The sequence below is a fragment of the Heloderma suspectum genome, chromosome 5, assembly GCF_057233095.1.
Source record: "Heloderma suspectum isolate Gila_16-S chromosome 5, 16-S_ref, whole genome shotgun sequence".
Lineage (NCBI taxonomy): Eukaryota > Metazoa > Chordata > Lepidosauria > Squamata > Helodermatidae > Heloderma > Heloderma suspectum.
Window position 1 is genome coordinate 2,680,402 of NC_139462.1, and position 14,162 is coordinate 2,694,563.

The 14,162-nt window shown below is 52.7% G+C and overlaps 1 protein-coding gene across 3 annotated transcripts in view; it reads left to right on the top strand.

The window, feature by feature from the left end:
* The window catches only part of SFXN5 (sideroflexin 5), a 124,831-nt gene that overhangs the window by 60,735 nt on the left and 49,934 nt on the right, over positions 1–14,162 (top strand). For all 3 annotated transcript variants that reach the window (XM_084855218.1, XM_084855215.1, XM_084855217.1), the window contains 3 exons: positions 376–429; positions 6,004–6,060; positions 7,294–7,359. In XM_084855218.1, the coding sequence (XP_084711344.1) occupies positions 376–429; positions 6,004–6,060; positions 7,294–7,359 (177 nt within the window). The remainder of the gene's footprint in view (positions 1–375; positions 430–6,003; positions 6,061–7,293; positions 7,360–14,162) is intronic.

Consider the following 14,162-nt stretch of genomic DNA (forward strand, 5'->3'; position numbering starts at 1 on the left):
GAGCAACATTATGTCCTTCCCTGTTGTAGTGCAGGCTATTTTGGGATGGCTTGGTATTGGATCATTAAGACCCACTCGCTTTGCTGAAGGCCTGTTTGAGGCAGAGACAGAAACAGCCAGAACTGGTTTGTTGATGTGGATCCACACAGCAGGGGGTGTTTTTGGCCTCTCCTGGGGGCGTGGCTGTGGGGACTGTCGTGGTGAGCACCGGCACTTCAGAACTGGCCACTGCACCCCTGGCGAAGGCCACCCCTTGCCATGAGAACAGGAAGCCGCTCCGGGGGGCCTCTAGCACAGTCCAGGCGTCCCTGAGCCAGCTGGCCCCTTGGGCCACTTTGTTCCTGTTCCCTGAAATCCTCCCTTTTTCTCCCGTAGGTTGTGGGTCTCCTCCTGCCAAATCAGACGCTGGCATCCACTGTCTTCTGGCAGGTAAGGCTCCGGTGCAGGGCTTGGGCTGTGTCCTGCGCTGCCCCCAGAACATGAGCAGAATTCTGGCTCTGTGCTTTGCCTTGCCTGGCGAGATGGGAAAACCAGAGGGGTGTGATCCTCCTCTGCGAGGGGCAGAAGGAGGTGCATGTCTAGCTTGGTGTAGCAGGCGCTCGGTGGGACGGTCAGAATGGGCTCTTCCTGCCCTGCTTTTCCTGAAGATTTGGTGGCCATTCTGTGCCTCTCTTCCTAGGTCTCAACTAGAGGCCTTTGAGAAGAGGGGCCATTTTTAGTGCATGAGTGCTCGGAGCTTTCTGAAGAAATCAGGCCCTTGTAAAGGGGGTCTTGTTGGGTTCCCGGAACAACGATGGGCCAATTCCACTCCCACTCTGCCTTTGCTGAAAAAGCCCTCTTGGGCAATGCTGACCTTTGCTGACCTTTGTGGGCACTGACCTTTGCTTCCCAGGCAAGGCTGAGATTCTGGAAAGTCCGTCTGCCCATTCTGCACCTCTGACAGAGTGTCTGTGCAGGACTCCGGATGTCTGGAGCTGCTCCGCCCACAATAGCGGTGCTCCTGCCTCTTCTGCGTCCTTTGCACTGCAGCGGCAGCACTCCCACTGCCAGGGACCTGGGAAGAGCGGGTGGCAGGGGAAGGCAACTGCCTTTTCCCTCTGCAGGCTCCTGATCAGCAGTGTGAGTGCCTCCTGCCCCTTCCCCCTGGTGCAGCCAGGGCTTCCCAAGGCATGGTACAGCTAGAAGTGTGAAGGGAAGGAGCAGGCCGTGGCCTCCTCCCAGCCTGCCCCTTTTTGGGTAGATCAGAACAAAGGGCCAGGCTGCTGCCGTGGGAGGAACCACGGTGGCCCACCTCTGTGGCACGGTGAAGCTCCAAGCAGGCAGTGCCATTCCCAGTAGCTGAAAATGACTACTCTGAGTAGAAGATCCCCTCTGGGGCTCCCTCCTGAATATGAACCTTGGGGAGTCCTGTCATTAGTATCAGATTTCCATGTAATTTCCATTTGACTCTGGCACACCAGAGAGGGCAGCCCCCGGCACAGACTGTGTGCTGCCTAAAGGGGCCAGGAGAGGGGATGGGGGGACCTGGGATGGGGAAATCTTGTAGTTTCCCTCAATGGCTGCAGAGGAAAATTGGAAGTTATTCCATGGAAGACTTACTTTCAAAACGAAATCGTAAAATGATGAATTTTCTACCTGCTTTCCTCCAGACATGCGTGCTGGTGTATCTGCCTGGCTATGTCAGAGCAGGCTCAAAAGATCTCAGTGTGGTCAGTATTCCATGCATCTGTGGATAGCATAGCATAAGCATCATGAGATATAGTATCCTGCACAAAGGACCTTCGTTTTAAAAAAGCAAGTTCCTGGCCCTTACGGTTGTGGAGATATGCTTGAAAGTGTGTGGGCGATGCTTGGTGGCCTCCTAGAATCCAGAAGGGAGCTGAGTGGCATTTCCAGGGGTTGGGGAGCTGGTAGAGCTCCTTCTTAATCTCTGTGAAGAGGCAGAAGCTGGAGAAATCACACAGATCAGACAAATAGATGTGGCATTTTTTACTTTGTATCTATTTTTCAGATTGCAGGCATTTAGTTGCTTCTGTGCAGAGTGTGCTTGGCCCTGGATGTGGCTGTGTTTTTGTTACTGAGAGCTGAATAAAGATATTTAAATAAATATTACACAGGTCTTTTAACTTCCTACAAAATGTCTGAAAAAACATGCCAGCACAGAGGCCTTTACTCTTTCCAATTTCCTAAGATTTAGTTTTTCACCCTGCCCCACTCCAGGAATTTCCCTTCCTTCTTCTCACTTTTTCTTTCCCTTCCTCCCTTCCGCTGTGCCTTGCCCCTCCTCCCCAGGTTCTTTCTCCCTTCCTCTTCTCTGACTCCTCTCTGTTTCTTTCCCTCTTCTCTCCTCTCAGCCTCGTTTCCCAGGTTCTGTCCAGCCGCTGGAGAGGAGCAGAGCAGCCAATGCAGTGCCAGTTTTTAGTGTGCAGGTTGCAGTCCAGGTCATGTCAGGGCCCCGACAGAGGTAAGCGCCACCAGAGTAGCACCAGTGGGACCAGTGGGAGCCTGCTGGGCCTCAACACTGGCAAAAGTGGGGCTGTTCAGGCACCTCATCCCCATCAGCACCGCTTGCCAGGATGTCGGGGCAAAAGCAGGCCTACCTCTCCTGTCCCCAGAAGTTTGCGGCTGGAAGGAATGGGCAATCTGGCCTCTCCCTGGAAAGCCTATGAAGAGGAGGGGAAGAAACCCAGCCAGAGAGAACGGCCTGTGGCCATCTGTGCCCCAGACACTGCTGGAGGTAGGGAGAGAGGGAGGGGCTGTGGCAACATCCAGCCCACAGTAGGATTCTGGCCAGCCGTGAAGATTCGGTTGGGGATACTGGCTTTTTTAAGGGCAGGGAAGCAGCTGTAGAATAAAAGCAAGTGTTGAGGTTCATTGTAAATCTGAGGAGGGAGGTAGAGAGAGATGGAGGTCTGGAGGAGGGACTTCGCCTTACAAGGTCCCCATTGAACAGTGTAGAATTGAGCAGTCCCTCCTGTCTGCAGAGAGAGAATGAACCAAAGCTCAAGGAGATGCTCAAATGCTGATCCAATTTGCAGATGACACAAAACTGGGCGGGATAGCTAATACTTTGGAAGACAGAAACAAAATTCAAAGTGATCTGGATAGACTGGAGCGCTGGGCAGAAAACAAGAGAATGATATTTAATAGGGATAAAGGCCAAGTTCTGCACCTAGGAAAAACAAACCAAATGCACAGTTACAAGATGGGGGAGACGTGGCTCAACAACACTACAAGCGAGAAGGATCTTGGAATTGTTGTCCATCACAAGCTGAATATGAGCCAACAATGTGATGTGGCTGCAAAAAAGGCAAATGCTCTTTTGGGCTGCATTCATAGAAGCATAGCTTCCAAATCCCGGGAAGTACTAGTTCCCCTCTACTCAGCACTGGTTAGGCCTCATCTGGAATACTGTGTCCAGTTCTGGGCACCACACTTTAAGAAGGATGCAGACAAGCTGGAGAGGGTTCAGAGGAGGGCAACAAAGATGATCAGGAGACTGGAAACAAAGCCCTATGAAGAGAGACTGAAAGAACTGGGCCTGTTTAGCCTTGAGAAGAGAAGACTGAGGGGAGATAGGATAGTGCTCTTCAAGTACTTGAAAGGTTGTCACAGAGAGGAAGGCCAGGATCTCTTCTCGCTCATCCGAGAGTGCAGGACACGGAATCATGGGCTCAAGTGACAGGCAGCCAGATTCCGGCTGAACATCAGGAAAAACTTCCTGACCGTTAGAGCAGTACGACAATGGAACCCATGACCTAGGGAGGTGGTGGGCTCTCCCACACTGGAGGCGTTCAAGACGAGGCTGGACAGCCCTCTGTCAGGGATGCTCTGACTTGGATTCCTGCATTGAGCAGGGAGTTGGACTCGATGGCCTTGTAGGCCCCTTCCAACCCTACTATTCTATGATTCTGTGAGACAGAGGCTTGCCCCAGCGGGGTCAGGAAGCCAGGGACTGAGCTTGAGGCTGGCCTTGCCCCCTGTGCCCAGGCCTTCCGGCAGGGCCTCCAATGATGCCCAGTGCCAGAGCACGCGCTTTGCATGCAGAAGCACCACATGCAGCCTCTGGCACCATCTGGCTGGAAAAGATGCCCTCCTGGAACCCTGGAGAGCTGCTGCTGCCAGGCAGCGCAGAGTGAGGCAGACCCAAGGTTTGCCTGAGAAGGTCAGATTCCTGTGTTCACGGAAGGGCCTTCGGTTCAGCGGTGGAGCGCTTGCTTGGTGTGCCAGAGGTCTCCGGTCCAGTCTCTGGCACCTCCGGGTGGGCTGGGCGCATCTCCTGCCTGAAGCCCAGAAGACCCATTCCCGGTGGCATGGGCAGTTCTGAGTTGGATGGACCTGTGGCCTGAGACTTGATATGGGGCAGGACTGTAGCTGCTTCACAGGCGGCGAAGGCTCCTCTTGACTGTGACGAGGAGACAGCTGCGTGTCGCCTGAGCTTAGGACAGCCATGTGTGGTGATGGAGCTTCAGGCTCCTCCCCTCCATGAGTCGACCAGCTCCATGCAAGCGGCTTCTGCTGAGAGGTGGGAACGAGGCCATCAGCGTGCCTGGAACCTGGCAGAGGTCGCAGTCCGGATACTGTCAGCCAAAAGAGACAACAGAGGGAAGGAAACGACCGGGCTGTTACCAAGTTATTTATTTATATTTACAGAGACATTTATATTCCACCTTTTGGCCCGCAAGATGGATCACAAGAATAAAAACAGAATCTTGATTCAATAAAAGTTGAGAACAGTAGCGCCTCAATAAAGATAAGCAAAGTCAAAATAGTCAAGCAAGTTAACATACAGTTAAACCCATTAAAAGGTTGGCAAAATAAAAACGTCTTGGCTGGCTGCCTGAAAACCATCAACAAAGGGGCCAGTGGAACCTCTCCAGTGAGAGAGTTTCACAACTGGGGGGGCTGCTGCTGAGAAAGCCCTGTTTCATGTTACTGCCTGCCACCCCTCCCTTGGCAGAGGACCACAGAGCAGGGGGAACGACCATAATTCAAGGGCGGAGGATGCCGGTGCCATGGACTTGGCCTTCGTTTCAGATGGGAAATGAAAATGCCCCATGTCAGGAAGCCAGCCTGTGGATAACCTGGAGACTAGGGGCCTTCTTTAGGAGCCGGAGGCAGGGACACACACAGACCAAATGGGGTTGGAAATCCCCTCCCCCTGCCAAGACTGGCTCCCCATATATGGCTCGGGGCTGACAAGCCATCTAGACCCCAAGGCCATGACTGCCAGAGCCTTCTCTGAGCGAGGCGAAGGCATAGGAGGAGGAAAGCTGAAGTGCAGACCGGTCAGGAGCAGGCGGAAGTGGTCAGGAGCAGGGAGCAGCAGTCCTGTAGCTGACCAGGAAACTTCTGCTGCTGCAGGACCCGCTTGGTGCCCTCTTGCCATTAAGAAGCTTCCTTGCTGCTTTCTCTGTCCCCTGCTCTCTCTTGGCTGGAATGATGTGCTGGCACCCAGGTTGGATCCTGCCTGAAGCTGCCCCCAGCTCAAGGCCTGCTGCAGGCAGCAGCCAGTCACGCTGCTGGCACACCACCTCCTTGGGGTGACGCTGGTGTGAGGCAGCTTCGCAGAGGGGCATGGGGTCCTGTGCAGCCCTCCTGCTGCTCCAGCAGAGGGACCTGGTTGGAAGGCGGCCTGTGGACAGGAGGTGCGATAAGTAAGCAAGGGAGGCTTCCGAGTGTGTGCGTGTGCATGTGTGTGTGGGGGAGGCAGAGATGAGAGGATGATGTACGTTTCCGCCATTGATGCCCTTCTCTTTATGGCCTGTTCTCTCGCGGATACATAACAACATTGTCTGGATTTAATAACAGAAAGCTTCCCTTCCCAGCGGGAGGCATAATTGGAGATGCTGCTTCCTGCATGTTTGCTATAACTCTTTCTGTTTTTTGTTTTTGCAGTGATTGTGCTACCGTTGCCCGCTTGCTTGCTCTGTCCCCCCCTCTCCCCCCGTCTCTCTCTTTTAACCAGACGTTTGTCCCTGTTTCTTTTTGTTTTGTCCTTAGTGGTTGAATCAGAGCCACAATGCTTGTGTCAACTATGCAAACCGAAACGCGACAAAGGTGAGAGGACGTTACCTGCGTGCTGTTCCCAGTCAATGTAAGCGTGGCACTGCAGGTGCCTTTGCCTGCGAGCACGGGCTGGGTGCTGCGGGCAGCCCGTGGCTTGGCCCTCCTCTTCCTCCTGCACGAGAACAGCCGTGCTCAGGAGAAAGGCAGAGGAGCTTTCCAGTGAGGCTGGCCCGCTCTGGAGTGTCCTGTGCATGGCCTGGCTGGGCCAAGGGGCGGAGCTCCAGATGCCAGGGGTTGCGGGAAAGGCCCTTGGGGTATGCAGGAGAGCCCAGCCAGGCCCCTTGTGCACTCCGCTGCTGAGACCTTAGGCTGGCTCTGACACAGCTATCTTGGCTGCTTCCTCCCTGCCTCGACACAGAGCTTGGAGGCCTCGTGCGAGGCTGCCAGCCTGGCACTGCCTGGGTGTGGTCACTGGACACAGCATGCCCAGCTCCTGCTTTGGGGACAGGACCCCAGAGGCAGAGCGTGTGCTTGCACGCAAATGGTCCCAAGCTCAGTTCCTGGCATCTTCAAGAAAAGGCTCTTGGGCAGCAGGGTCTGCTGGAGGGCCAGGAGAGTAGATGATCCTGGGGTCGGTGAGCCCTGGGTCTTTCTCGGGATAAAGCATCTCTGTGTGGCCATGCGCAAGGGGTGCATGTGGCTCTCACAGAGGTGGGAGGGTGCCAGACCCTGAGGCACCTGGGATTCTTCCTACCGAGAGGCTGCCGAAGGGCTGAAATGGCCAAGGGGGTGTCCACTGTCACCCACCACATTCTGCCCGGCCACTGGATTGCACGCCAGCTGCAGGCTGTGCAAAATGGGGTTCGTTCCCCAACCAGCAGAGCAGGTTGGAGTTGCCAGTCAGGGGCTGGGCTGCTTTCTAGCAATTCCTCTGTCCATCAGTCCATCCCAGAAGGGTGGGGATTGCTCTCTTTCTCAACAGAAGATGCCCACATTGGCAGTGGGGACTGCTGCTAGACCGGTAGGTGTAATATAGTCCCCGCAGGGCCAGACGGCTAGCCCACACACCCCATCGGGTCACTTGTGCTGGCAATATTTCCAGGGGCATGAGTGCAACCTCCATGTGCCCCTGAGGGGCTCCCCAGATTCTCCCGCAGTGCCTCCGCCCCTGCCAGCCTCTTGAGTACACCAAGGGGCTGTTTTTCTTGTCTGTCATCACTGTGGTCTGGGTTTGTCATGGTATGTTTGGGTTGATATTTTGCCCTCTTTGTCTTCTTCCTGAAGCCTTCTCCAACGTCCAAGTTCATCCAGGGCTACTTGGGAGCTGTCATAAGTGCTGTCTCGATCGCAGTGGGTAACATTTTATCTCTCTGTTGTCTGTGGGTGCACTCTGAATGCCAGCTCCATGGGGAAGCTGCTTGCTGGCACAGTCCCTCCGGATGGTCTCCTCTGCCAGCTGTCCATGCCTTGGCTCGCTGGGCCTTGTGCGGGAGGCCTCAGCAGCAAATTGGCCCTTGGGTCGCCCGTAGCCACTTTCGCCCCTCCCTCCCCACAGCTGTCCAGCCTGTGCTGGGCCAAGGAAGGTCCCTTTGACAGGCTCATCTGTATTTAGTTTCTTTGAGCCGCTGGCCCCTGATGGGCTGTACTGGAGAATCCTGTACTGAAGAAGGAGGTGTGTGACTGAATTCCTCAGACAGGTGTTCATGCCACATTGTCCTGTACCAGAAGGAGGGCAAGTGGCCTGGCTCTTGTTCCCCAGATTCCCAGGCCCTGGCCTGGTTAAGTGCACTGTGCTGTTAATTGGCAGCAAATCGCCTCCTGGGGTGAACCCATTTGGACTAGACGAGCTGAAAACTAGTGCCATTCCCCACCCTGCAGCGGTCTGCAAGAGATCTTGGATTAACCAAGACAGGACCCCCTCTATGCACACCGTCTGCAGCAAGCAAGCACGAGAACGAGGCATGCCAGGGTCCAGAGAGGACCAGTGACTCTGAGGCCCTTGTCCCCTGGGCTGAAATGGTTTCTGAGTCATAACTCCATTGTGCATGAGGCAAGATTGGCAGCTACAAATGCCATTCAAAACTAGAAGTAAAGTTCAGCTCCACCTCCTTCTGCTGCCGTGGCTGCCTTGGGTCCCTGGCTGACAGCTCTGCAGACTCCCAAACCTGGGTCTGTCACCTCCATGCCTAAAAAGATCTTCTAATGAGTGGCTCTATCCTATTTGATTGTATAGGGCAGGTGAAAAGAGGCTGCAGGGATGAAGTCTGTGGCAGGGGGGAACCCATCCTCCAAAAGTCCTCCATGCAAGCTTGGCACTCCCCACTCTGCGTTTGCCCTTGCCACTTCTTACTTTCTCCTCTTGAATGTGGTGGAGTGATGGTACTCCATTACATTCAAAAAAGGAAAATTAAGAGGCCAGAAAAGCCGCTTTTCTTCTTTGGCTTGGCTTTCAATCCAAGCCTGATAAAAATCCAGGGGCATGTAAAGCTCACCTCTTCTTTAGGATGGGATTTAATGAGCCCCCAAACTTATTTTCTATGCCTGGTTTCTCTAGTGGGGAGACATCCCTAAATGGCAGCTGGGAAGACTCCCAACTTTAAGAGCTCAGCAAAATAAATATCTGGTACAAAAATGGCTTAGGAAAATAGATTCTCTAACTGAAATGATCCTTGAATTGATTTTTGTCCCAGAGTAGGAAATGGAACTTGCAGTCAAATCATGAGATTTTTTCTAGAGGAGGAGGAAGAAGCACAGCAGGGAATCTGGCATCTGAGGAAATAGATGAGTGCCTGGAGAAAGGTTTAGAAGCAGCCAGGATTCATGCTAGAACTTATGAATCCATTGGAACAGGAGGTGGGAACTCTCCAGCCCATACACTAAAGCTTTGTCGCATCAAAGGGACTAGCATCCGTATTTTATTTTATTTTATAAGTGAGGGAAATGCCATCTCTGTCACTAGTCCCTGCCACTTGATAAGGAATCTGTTCCCGCTAATCTGTCAAGTGTGGTGGGGGATGCCATTCTCATGAGGCCTAGGACCTGGCAATCTAAGGGACCGCCCGTGTCCTTATGAAGCTGCCCGGTTATTCAGATGTGCAGGTGAGACCCTCTTGAGGGCACCATTATCTGCAGAGGCCCACACTGTGGAACGCACTCCCACAAGACTCCCACTGGCCCCCACTCTCTTGGCCTTTGGAAAGGGTGTGAAGACACATCTTTTTAATTTAGCCTATTATGTAGCTTTAAAAAGTGTTACTGTTTTAATGTTCTTGGTTTTTATTGTGTTAAAGCTTTATTGTTTTAAGTGGTTGTACACCACCTTGATGACTTTTTAGCAAATAAGGCAGTGTATAAATGGTAATAATAAATAAACAGGTGGGATTGGTCCCACAGCTCCCACGCCCTCCTCTCATCCTGGTCTTCTGGAATCCACCTCACACCTAATGATGCTCCTGAGGCATCACGCAAGACCAAAATTTCCTTTGTTGCAAACCAGTGGCATGGTCTCCTCAAGGCCCACTTGTGCTTAAACTGTCCTCATGACACTCCCATCTCTTCTAGTTTTGACCTGTTAACCATCTTCTGAGTTTTCCAGGACACCAAAGTGCTGATCTAGGACCAAGCATGAATCGTGTATGCATAGAGTTGCAGTCAGTCTGCTCCAAGAGCATCACTCCACTGTGAGCCCATGGCCTTCTTCGTGGAAAGGGTCCTTTGCCTCATGGGCTAGTTCAGTGACCATGGTAGACTTGACATCTCCTCCAGTCAGGGCTCAGAGACTGGAGGGAGCCCATGGGAGGACTTAAATAAAGTCTCTTTTCACAGGGAGAGTGATTGGCAGTTGAGCACGGCAAGGCAGATCTCCTTTTCCCCTACCCACGGCATGTATAGCCTTCACAGCAGTGGTGATGTTCAGAAGCTGCTTACCTTCTAATATACTTTTTCAGCACGGATATGGTTAATGTACCTTGTTATGCAGGAAATGGCCATCTTTTAGTTCCAACAGTGATCTCCCCAAAGGTGGCTGTTGAATGTGTGTCCTGTTCCTGCAAACAGCTGAGGTCTTAAAGGCTGCCATGTGCATACCATCATGATACTGAGCACCCAGGCACTCTTCAGGGCATGTGGCCTTTTCCTCTGGTAGGAAACATCATTGATGGCATTTCTAAGACTGCTAAAACCGAACTCAGAGGTTGTTGTGGCATACACTCCATGGCAGTTGCTCATCGAAGGGCCCCGGGGAGGGGAATGGCATCTTGTGTTGCCTCCCTGTCCACCTTGCCTGTCCCTGTTAATTCACTGCCAGTCTGCCAGGGACTCTTCTCAGCTCTTCCCTGCTGCCTGTCACCTGCCCCTTCTTGCCCCCCCCCCCCGACATTGCACACCCGCAGTGACACCATTTTTCACCCTCCTGTCTAGGTGAAGGTGCCCCTGTGGCTTTCCTTAATGCGTGCTGCCTCGCCTTGATAATTGTTTGCGAGCAGCATGCAGCAGCTGCGTTGACAGCCTGCGAATTTGCTGCGATAGCCCATAATCAGTTTGAGATGGAGCCGGAGGCCACCCACCGCCCTTGACTCTATTGGCCACTTAGCACTGAAAAGGAGCCCTTAGATCTGCGGTGTGCTGGGTAAGGTGGGCAGCCCTTTCACCCTCTGTTCCCAGCTGTCTGAGGAACAAGCAACAGTTGCCTTGACTGGTATGACGCAGTTCTGTGTTGCTCAAAGTGATGGACGCCTAAGCGGTACGGTGGGTCTCTCATCCACCCACGCCCTGCAGATGCCCATCCGTATACCTTCGCCCCCTTCCTTCAGCCACTGAAAGCTGCAAGAGGCCCTTGTGGGCTTCCCTTTCCCTCTTTTCCTGGCTGTGACCCAAGGAAACGCACACCTCCCTCCTTGTACCATCCTCGTGCACTCTCTCTTTGCAAAAAGAAGCTAACGGATGAGGTCGGACAATTTCCAAACTGAATCACCCTTAGTTCCTTGAAATGTGTCTCCACGTTTAGAATCTGGGAGTCTAGATTTAGGCCCATTGGCCAATGTGACCTCATATTAAGAGCAGGCTGGGTCTCGGAGATCGCTCCCACTGCTTTTGGGGGGCTCAGAAAGAAAGAAAAAATATCTTGATCTTGGAGGCCGTATTTGCAACAGTTCCCCTGATTTGGCTGAAGACTCCCCCACCTCTGCATTCAAGCCATATGCTTTGAGTTATTCACTGCTGGGTTGTGGGGGGTGGGGGTGGCAGTCAGCCATGGGAAACCAAGCAGAGACTCATTTCTTCAGGCTGACTTTGCTCTGAGGCCTCAGAACTAGGAGTGCACGAAAGCCACTTACCTGGTCTCGCAGCTTTTCGCGGTGGGGGGGAGGCGCTTCGCTGCTCTCCCCCCCAAGTTCAGGCTGGGGGGGGGAGGCTTCCCGCCTCGCCCGGCTGAAATTCAGGCCGGGGGGGAGGCTTCCCGCCTCTCCCGGCCGAAATTCAGGCCGGGGAGGAGGCGCCTCGCCTCGCCCGGCCGCGAAATAAAAAGTTAAAAACAAAACAAAACGCCCCCATGATAGGCTACGTGACGATTAATGTAGCCTATCACGGTTAGATCTGCAAAGTCAGCCGTGATAGGCTACGTTAATCGTCACGTAGTCTATCACGGGGCGTTTTTTTTTACTTTTATTGGAATGGCGGCGGCAGCAGCTGGTCGAAAGACCGGCTGCCGCCCCCGCCCCTGACGAAGACCCGACGAACCGCCGCCGGGACCCGCCGCCAGGAGGGACATTCGGGAAAGGTAAGTCCCGTCCCGGGGGGGGTGCGGGGGGCGGGGGGGGCGGAGAATTTCTCCCCGAAACTTCTTTGGGGGGCCGAACACGTTGGCGCTCGGCCCCCCGAAGTTTCGGGGAGAAATTCTCCGCCAACCCTACTCAGAACCAGTGATGACAGGGATAAACAATAATGACAGCAAAAGCAAATTTACGAATCTTAAACATCAGCATTCCCTCCTTTTCCGTTCAGTATTTGCCACAATAGAAAGATGTTGTTGTTACCCAGATTTTATCAGTTATTTTAAATGGTCTACAAAAGGCTCATCTACGCGAGATCTCATCATTCCTGCTGGGTGCGTAGAGGGCCCTGCCAGGAGCTTTGCCCGTGGCTGGCACTAGAGGTCCTGATTGGGAGAAGCCAAGGCCCAGTGGCAGAGCCCCTGCTTTGCATGCAGAAGGTTCCAGGTTCAATCCCCAACATTTCCAGGCAGGGCTGGAAACAGTCCTGCCTGAAACCGCACAGAGCCATTGCTGCCAGTCAGTGCCAACAATACTGGGATAAGATGGACCCAGGGTCAGACTTTGTGTAAGGCAGCTTCCTTCCTATGCTTCCTAGCCGCACAACTACAAGCCATCAAACAGCAAGATAATGCAGCAATAGAGTACCGCAAGGCCTGTGCAAATATAGCTGTTTTCACCTGACATCTGATAAGAGCAGGCACCAGGAGAACATCCTGGGAGAAGGCCCCTTCTTAAGTGCATGCAAATAAAGTAATGCCTTTAACGGAGGTCCATAACACTGTTCAGGAGGCAGCAACTCAATCCATCCCAAAGAAAAAGAAATGCAAGAAAGCCAAGTGGCTGTCTGATGAGGCTTTACAAATAGCTGAGGAAAGAAGGGAAGTGAAAAGCAAGGGAGAAAGGGGAAGATATATCCAACGGAATGCAGAGTTCCAGAGAATAGCAAGGAGAGACAAGAAGGCCTTCTTAAATGAACAATGCAAAGAAATCGAGGAAAACAACAGAATGGGAAAGACTAGAGATCTCTTCAAGAAAATCGGAGATCTCAAGGGAACGTTTTGTGCAAAGACGGGCATGATAAAGGACAAAGAAGGCAGGGACCTGACTGAAGCAGATGAGATTAAGAAGAGGTGGAAAGAATATACAGAAGGACTATACAGGAAAGATGTGAATGTCCCTGATAGCCATGATAGTGCGGTCACTGAACTTGAGCCGGACATCCTCGAGAGTGAAGTCAAGTGGGCCTTATTATTATTATTTATTTATTGCATTTATATCCCGCCTTTTTTCCTCTTGCAAGGAACCCAAGGCGGCTTACATTATCCTCCTCTCTGTTTTATCCTCACAACAACAACCCTGTGAGGTAGGTTGGGCTGAGAGTCTGTGACTGGCCCAAAGTCACCCAGTGAGCTTCCATGGCCAAGTGGGGACTAGAACCTGGATCTCCCGGTTCCCAGTCCGTCACTCTCACCACTACACTACACTGGCTCTTCCTTAGGAAGCATGAGTAACAACAAAGCTAGCGGAGATGACAGTATTCCAGCTGAGCTATTTAAAATCCTAAAAGATGATGCTGTTAAAGTGCTGCGCTCAGTACGCCAACACATTTGGAACACTCAACAGTGGCCACAAGACTGGAAAAGGTCAGTTTACATTCCAATTCCAAAGAAGGTCAACACCAAAGAGTGTTCAAACTACCGTACAATTGCGCTCATTTCACATGCCAGCAAGGTGATGCTCAAAATCCTACAAGCTAGGCTTCAGCAGCATGTGAACCGAGAACTACCGGAAGTACAAGCTGGGTTCTGAAGAAGCAGAGGAACTAGAGATCAAATGGCCAACATTCGCTGGATCATGGAGAAAGCAAGAGAATACCAGAAAAACGTCGATTTCTGCTTCATTGACTACGCTAAAGCCTTTGATTGTGTGGATCACAAGAAACTCTGGCAAATTCTTAAAGAGATGGGAGTACCAGACCACCTTACCTGTAGGGATGGCGGAGAATTTCTCCCCGAATCTTCAGGAGGCCGAATGCCAACGCATTCGGCCCCCCGAAATTGGTGGGGAAATTCTCCGCCGGCCCCCGCCCCCCCTGGATGGGACTTACCTCCTGCAAATGTCCCTCCCGGCGGTGGGTCCCGGCGGCGTTTCGGCGGGGGCGGCGGCCGGTCTCCCGACCGGCTGCCACCGCCGCCATTGCAAAAAAAAAAAGTAAAGTAAAAAAAAACAACAACACCCATGATAGGCTACGTAACGATTACGTAGCCTATCACCGCTAGATTTCCAAAGTCAGCCGTGATAGGCTACGTAAATCGTCACGTAGCCTATCACAGGTGACTTTGGAAAAAAAACAAACGCGTACGCAAATGGCGGCGGCCCATG